At 31.9% G+C, this 7,954-nt stretch overlaps 1 protein-coding gene across 1 annotated transcript; it reads left to right on the top strand.

Annotated features, from left to right (window-relative positions):
• The first annotated feature begins 278 nt into the window (after positions 1–278).
• Positions 279–4,710, top strand: LOC121258591 (ATP-citrate synthase alpha chain protein 2-like). Its single transcript, XM_041160134.1, has 13 exons — positions 279–435; positions 626–732; positions 935–1,111; positions 2,120–2,281; positions 2,412–2,492; positions 2,621–2,672; positions 2,777–2,891; positions 3,027–3,108; positions 3,481–3,576; positions 3,685–3,786; positions 4,021–4,137; positions 4,228–4,344; positions 4,453–4,710. The coding sequence occupies exons 2-13, from the start codon at positions 634–636 to the stop codon at positions 4,522–4,524; spliced, it is 1,272 nt and encodes a 423-aa protein (XP_041016068.1). The 5' UTR covers positions 279–435; positions 626–633; the 3' UTR covers positions 4,525–4,710.
• The last annotated feature ends 3,244 nt before the right edge of the window (positions 4,711–7,954 follow it).

Here is a 7,954-nt window from a genome sequence, read left to right as displayed (position 1 = left end):
TTATATGATTCGTTACATTTATTTTATGATAAAAACAACTTTACAATCTGTTGTATTGTATTAATTTATGTAATTTTGTGATTTATTTTTATGTAATTTTTTTGTAATTAAAGTATTTTTTAAAAATATAATTATTTTATTATTTTTATACTCTTTAATAAAATAGATTTTAAAATTTAAATAAATTTGGAAGAAAATTATTAAATTATTAAATAATTATGAGAAAATTGTGAAAATAAATATTGTTTTTATCATTTTTTGTGGTAGAAAGTTGAAAGAGTTGGTCCAAGGCGGGGTAGGTAGGTTACGCGCGAATGTGTAAACGACTGCACTCCCTCGGCAACTATAAATAAACGAAGTCATGGATTCAGGGATCAGAGTATCAGACAGGTGTGGAAACAAGAAGCCCTGCGTTCTCTGCTTCTCGTTTCAACGGTACTTTTTCAAGTGTCTGGCTCTCTCTGCTTTCCTTCGTTTACTGCTCCATGCTTGTTTGTTTGTGTGATTTTCATGTTTGTGTTAATTCCCAAATGATCTTATCCTTTGAGATCTGTTTTGTGTGTTATGATCTAAATATGAAGTTGGTGTTGACGGCTTAGTTTGGCTTTTGTGGATTAATATACAGGTTAAGAAATGGCACGCAAGAAGATCAGAGAGTACGACTCCAAGAGATTGTTGAAGGAGCATTTCAAGAGGCTTTTCGGCAGAGAACTACCGATTAAATCTGCACAAGTGAGTTGCGGACTGGCTTTATATGCGACCTTCTTTTGTATTGTCCCGCCTGAATTATATGGAATTCATTACCAGATGATGTTTGGGGGAAAATGTCCTGCTCAATGATTTGTTTTTTAAATCATGAATATACAAATTTTTTCATTAATTCTTTACGTTATTGAAATTTGAGGAGTTGTTTCTTCTAATTTTTATGCCTCAGGTCACTCAAGCAACTGATTTCAATGAGCTAGCGAAGAAGGAACCTTGGCTTTTGTCGACGAAACTGGTTGTCAAACCTGATATGCTGTTCGGAAAGCGTGGGAAGAGCGGTTTAGTTGCCTTGAATCTAGATTTGGCACAAGTTGCTTCCTTCGTCAAGGAGCGTCTTGGCAAAGAGGTGTTTACTTTTCCCACTAACTCTCCTCCTAATGGATAATTCGAACCATCTACATGGCATAATTTAATTTAAAAGATAATTTTAAAATTTGAATTTTACAAGTCAAATTATGTCATGTGAATGGTATAATTTGATTAATTATGTTATATGAACTATTTACTCGTCAATTAGTCCAAGTCCTTTTAACCATTTGAGCGTCTTTCATAAATTTATGCAACGAATTCAGGATCTTTTATTCATGAGGGTTTCTCATGAGGGGCTAGTACTGAAACGAAATTAATGTACTGAAACGAAACTCATATCTATTTTGTACTGACATAATGTGTATAAAAGAAAAGGATATTTATCAATTCCTCAACATCTTTCCTTCCTATTTCAACTTAATTCAAATATCAACATAGAAGAACACTACATTTTTTAAGGTCTTGAAACCCGTCTATTAGTGAATTTTTATTACATTTCGTAACAATTTTTCTTTGTATGAGATCAAGGTGGTAAAAAACTCATTTCTTTTGAATGAATTATTAATAGATACTTCTAAAGTTTTAAGAAAAACTATTGACTTTCCGAAATTAATAGATTAAATATATTCTTAGCTCTACGATAAAGTAGTCATCATGATTCATGAAGTTCTAAGGAAGGAAAAGGTTTTCTCTAGAAAAACAAAACTTTGAAATATATCTATCCAGTAGTGAAAAGGAAAAAACAAGAAAAGGGTCACATTTCTAATACACCCAAACATGAAAGATGATTCAATTCTTAATTTTTGTCACCTCTTTTAATTATTTAAATGAGCTGTGGGTTTTCAAAGCAAATAGGCTTGGGATATTTTTTTGGGACCAAGCCTAATTTTGATAGGGGCCAGGCTTAAATTTTAGTCATGTGTATATTTAAAATACAAATAATATTAATTTGTATCCAAGATTTATTATATTATCAAAACAACAAAACCATGGCCCCCCTAGCCCCCTGGTCCTGTCTCTGAATTTATCTGTATTTTGTTTACAGGTGGAGATGGGTGGATGCAGAGGACCTATAACAACATTTATTGTGGAACCTTTCATCCCACACAAGGAAGAGTTTTACCTCAACATCGTCTCAGAGCGGCTTGGGAACAGCTTAAGCTTTTCAGAATGCGGAGGAATTGACATAGAAGAGAACTGGGATAAGGTACTTATCACAATTCAGCACTCAAAAGTACTTCTAAAAAATGTTCTAAATTGTTATATGTCTTTGCGTCTTACACTGTTTCATCCTTAGAGTTTCATAATTTAGAAATGAATGTATGTACTTTTTCCAGGTTAAGACTATATTTGTCCCAACAGGAGTGTCTCTTACCTCAGAATTATGTGCTCCACTCGTTGCAACCCTTCCTTTGGAGGTAATTTCAGTAGATGATTCTATTCAATTCAGGGTCAGAACCATGTCTATCTTGAATTATTCTTACTGCTTTGGACACTAGTATTAGCTCCACTGAAATTTTATTGACAAATTTGTTTTGGCATCCAGACCAGGGTAGAGATTGAGGAGTTTATCACAAGTGTGTTTGCACTATTTCAAGGTAAAATACAAATATTTTGCAGATCAATAGTATCCTATATTTTTTAGTATGAAATTTATCAGCCTATGAACTCTGGAGTTAACATTTTAAGTTTTTATGGGCAGACCTGGACTTTACTTTCCTAGAGATGAACCCTTTCACATTGGTCGATGGAAAGCCTTATCCTTTAGATATGAGAGGCGAGTTGGATGATACTGCTGCTTTCAAGAACTTCAAGAAGTATGTTCCATTTTCTTTGTTACTTTTTCTGTTCGCTCTTAATCTCGTCATAGAACAAAACATATATTGCAAATTAATACTTACAGTGCACAGCTTCCCACCTTTCTTCTCATCATGCATGACCTGATTTTGCAGGTGGGGAAATATTGAATTTCCAATGCCATTTGGAAGAGTTATGAGTCTTACGGAGAGCTTTATTCATGGACTAGATGAAAAGGTAGGACTGATGACGTAGATCTGTATCTTACATCTGTTTCCACCAACTAATCATCTTGTCGTGAGGAAAATTCAAAGAAAATATTTTTTTCTTTTATTCATCTCTATTTCTTCACGAATCTTGGGATTTTTATCCATTGATAAAACTGTCTGCTGCTATAACGCTTCGATAAAAAATCCAGAAACGTGTTGATCCTAACTAATAAGGCATTTCTAGTCATCCTGGCCTTTGGAGTTTTCACTCTTTCAATATCTCTCTATTGTCTTTATTCGTATTGATTGTTTTCATGACACCTCAGTGAATCGAATAGCTAGCTTTTGTTATGAGAATTTTCGTAAGTTCATTAATTAATTAATTTTTGTATGCTTGCAGACAAGTGCATCATTGAAATTCACAGTTTTAAACCCAAAGGGAAGAATTTGGACTATGGTAGCTGGAGGAGGCGCTAGTGTCATCTACGCAGATACAGTATGGTTCTCATTGTTTAGAACTAGAACTCAGTATTTTCATTTTCATTTTTTTTCTCTTCACCTTGTCATAAATTTCTTATGCGCTGATTGTTATGGCTTAATCCAGGTTGGAGATCTTGGCTATGCTTCTGAGCTTGGAAACTATGCAGAATATAGTGGAGCCCCCAAGGAAGAGGAAGTTTTACAGTATGCCAGAGTTGTAATTGATGTAAGGATCTACCAGCTACTCTTTTCAGTGTTTTGTCACTATGTCAAATGGAAAAATAAGAACAAAAAAAAAAAAAAAAAAATGTAAACCTGAGCTTGTCATTGACCTGATTAATCCCCCACCTAATTTTCCTTGAAGATGTCGTGACAATGAAATTATTATCATGTACGCCTTAGGAATTTCATTTTTATCTTCCCTTTTGGCTCTCCAAATAATCTCATCATTCCTCTACAGTGTGCAACTTCTGATCCCGATGGCCGTAAGAGAGCCCTTGTAGTTGGAGGAGGAATAGCTAACTTTACTGATGTTGCTGCCACATTTAATGGCATAATCCGTGCCTTGAAGGAGAAGGTGAGCTTAACCTAAATAAACTTGGCTTAGTTTCACTCTAATACTGTGCCTATAGTATGACTAATTGATTATGGAATGTTAACAAATCAGGAATCAAAACTTAAGGCAGCAAGGATGCACATTTATGTGAGGAGAGGGGGTCCCAACTACCAGAGCGGCCTTGCTAAAATGCGGGCAATTGGACACCAGATTGGCATCCCAATAGAGGTACTAATATTGAACAGAAAAACATGAAACTTGAAAGCTTGACAGTATATTAGCATATCTGGAAAAGTGTCTCCTCTAAAATGCCTTTGTTCATATTTTCTCTCATAGGTTTACGGCCCCGACGCAACAATGACCGGAATATGCAAACAGGCAATCGAATGTATCACTGCAGCTGCATAATCAATTCAATTCTTGCCTGTTATATTTTAATTTCCATTCTTGTGACAAGTTTCAGTTGTTGTTTAAAATCTTCCTTCCAATTGTACCAGAAACCTTAGAAAAAAAAAATGTGATTTCACATGCTAATAGGCCAAAAATAATGGTGTCCGAAATTGTAGATGTAATGCATTACCATAATAAAGAGCTTAACCACATTTCCGATTCTCATGGGTTACTACATATATCTTCCAAGCAAGAGTGAATTTAGAAGAATAGCTCTCTTCACTTCACTTTGGAGATAAAAGGGAAATCTTGATTTTTGCAGATCACTATGCCTTGAAAGAGGATTTTCCGGCTAGGAAGACCATTTCCCACTTATACCAAGACATCAATTTCCAATCTTTTTGTAAAGATCTTCAAACGTTATCTAAATGTGGACCATGTCTTAATTTGAACTCTCCGAAACCCAATCCAAGATTTCAGACGCACTACCGTATTAAGTGTTGCAATATTTTTTACCCTTGTGAAGAGCCGAAGCATTTTGGACCCAAAATCAGGCCGTACTACTAGAATTTCTTGGGCTTGCAATCGGAATAGGTCATGAAAAGGTCTGTGAACAACAATATTGTTGATGTAGGGTTTGCGCGACATAAAATTTTTATCTGATCTCATTTTATCTCATCCTATCTTATTCTCAAACCTAATTTAAATACAAAATTTTTAAACTAATCATTATAACTTTTTCAAACTTTCAAATAAAAAATAGAAAACAATTCCAACTTTTTTAAATTCTCAAACAAAAATAATATTATAAAACTATATTATTACAATATTTTAATTTTATAATATTTTTTATTCAATTTTTTCTCTCTTTTCCTAAGATCTAAAAAATACTCAACTCAAACTATCTCACTACTATTCATAAATTATCTTATTACTATTTACAAAATTTTTATTTTATCTTACTCTCCAAACAAGCATGAAGGATTTAAGAAGGAAAAAAAAAAGTAATAGCTTTAATGCACAGGTAATGATTCTAAGTAAAGCTAGGGATAGGGGTGTGAGTCGAAGCTGGATTTTTTTTTTTTTTTTTTTTTTTTTGGGTTCAATCTGGAGTCCAAAAATCCAAGTGAATTTAGGTGAATCACAGCGGTTATCTATCTGGATCCAGTTATTTAACTGGTTATCCGTATTCGAGTATTTTTTTTTTCTTTAAACATAATTTCTTTTTGCAAAACGACATCGTTTTTTAACATTCAAAATGACTTCGTTTTGCATATACAAAAACTAGAGTTAAAAAAAAAAATGTAAAGTTAAAACTGGATACTAGTTATAACCCCAGACACCTACCCGAGTTGTAACCGGTTTTACCAGGGCGGGTATCCACCCAATTTTAAAAAATCAGATCCGTATAATTCCGGATATCCAGATCCGTATCCGAATGCACCACCTTAGATAGGGAGATTTCTTGGGTTGCTTGTTATTAATGTGTTTCGGCCCTGTTTGGTTTCACAGATAGTCTCAACTCATCTTATCTCATCTCATCTCAACTCATTTCAACATCTAAACACCATTCAAATACAAACATTTTTCAATTTCAAATTTATTTCAGATTTTTAACTTTTCAACTTTTTCATTTAATCATTACCTAATCATTACAACTTTCTCAAACTTTCAAACAAAACACAAAAATAATTTTAACTTTTTCAAATCTCAAAATAAAAATAATATTAAAAAATCATATTCTAATAATATTTTAATTTTATAATATTTTTATTCAACTATTTCTTTCTCCTTTTCCAAAACTTCATAAAACATCTTAACTTAAACAATTTCATTACTATTTACAAACTATCTCACTACTATTTAAATATTTCTCATCATATCTAATCTGTATAACCAAATGAGTTCTTAAATTATTGGACTGTGAAAATTTCTATTCATAGTTTTTTCAATCATCATCCTTGCATTATCCTCTTACGTGGCATTAAATTTTTAGAAAATAAATAAAAATAAAAAATAATTTTTTTAATTATTTGATGACACGCTAGGAGATTGTGAATAATAGGATAATAAATGATACTATTCATAATTTATTAATTGGATTCAGTTGTTTGAAACTTCTAAGAACATCCGAAAAGCATATTGAAGATTATTTTATCACACATCAGATTGATAATTATAAAATTGTATCATCCGGAAATAAAGTTCAAATCTTAATACTCATTTTCTTGTCATATAAGCATGAAGCATATTGACATCATGTTAATTGCTGATTAAGCACAAAAAATCATACAATCACCAAGCCTGTTGATGCCTTCGCACCATTGGCGAGGCCCATGAAAGGAAAAGGCCATCTTATACTCTTCAAGTGAGAATCATAACCCAAAGGAAGGACCCTCTAATTTCAAAGTTGACATCGGATGGTTCCTCTGCCTAACATGAGTCATGCAAAAGTGATTTTACATCATGATGTCTCAGTCAGTATTGTTTTTATTTGAATTTTTTAGGTAAATTTTTAATTTTTTGCCGAGTCAAAGGCTTACTCAAGCTCAGTTTTGCTTTTATTTGAGTTTTTTAGTTTACTTTTTTTATGAGTAAAGACTTGGGTCCGATTTAGACTAAGTTTATCTGTAAATAATAATAAATATTTTGTTAATAGTAATAAAATAATTTGAGTTAAAATATTTATAAGATTTTGAGAAATAAGAAAAAAAATGAATAAAAATATTATAAAATTAAAATATTATTATAATATAATTTTTATTTTAGGATGTAAAAAAATTGAATTATTTTTTGTGTTTTGTTTAGAAGTTTGAAAAGTTGTAACGATTAAATGAAAAAATTGAATATTTGAAATTAAAAAAAAGTTTATATTTATGATATTTGGATATTGAGACGAGATCATGAGATAATATGGGATAAAAAGTGAATATCCATTAGTTTAACGCTGCTGGTAGAAGAAAATGGGGATTGGAAAGTTTTGAAAGTTCGAGGGTCCACTTTGATGCAATTAATAGTTTCGGAGGTACATTGTGAATTGAGTGAAAATTCGAGGGGCAAAATGTATTACCCTAATAGTTTTTATAAGTTGACACTCTCCCTCAATAACGAGATTCAACACGTAGAAATACTTAATTAAGTAGAGTAAAATATAGAGTTAGAGTTCAAACACAATATCTCTGCTATATATGATGCCATGTGCAATTACCATTTATCTTAAAAATTTAAATTGATGAGAAAAAGTAAATTTTATTATTTATTTTATATTTTAACATAAATTAATTAAAATTAAAATTCTAGGGGTGGCCCAGGTGGGGGCCTCAACAAACATATCAAAACAAATATTACAGTACATAAAACATGCAAGTAAAAATAAATATGAAATGAAACCTAATAGTTTCGATATCATATTTTCTTGACTTGCATCAAGAAAGAATTAGCCTCGTTT

The sequence above is a fragment of the Juglans microcarpa x Juglans regia genome, chromosome 3S, assembly GCF_004785595.1.
Source record: "Juglans microcarpa x Juglans regia isolate MS1-56 chromosome 3S, Jm3101_v1.0, whole genome shotgun sequence".
Lineage (NCBI taxonomy): Eukaryota > Viridiplantae > Streptophyta > Magnoliopsida > Fagales > Juglandaceae > Juglans > Juglans microcarpa x Juglans regia.
The sequence above is the reverse complement of the archived record's forward strand: the minus strand, read 5'-3'. Positions and strand labels throughout refer to the sequence as shown.

Coding starts and splice junctions, on each gene's coding strand:
- LOC121258591 (XM_041160134.1), top strand. CDS start 634: ATGGCACGCAAGAAGATCAGAGAGTACGACTCCAAGAGATTGTTGAAG. Junction 2,282..2,411: donor TAGAAGAGAACTGGGATAAG/GTACTTATCACA, acceptor TACTTTTTCCAG/GTTAAGACTATATTTGTCCC. Junction 3,577..3,684: donor GTGTCATCTACGCAGATACA/GTATGGTTCTCA, acceptor GGCTTAATCCAG/GTTGGAGATCTTGGCTATGC.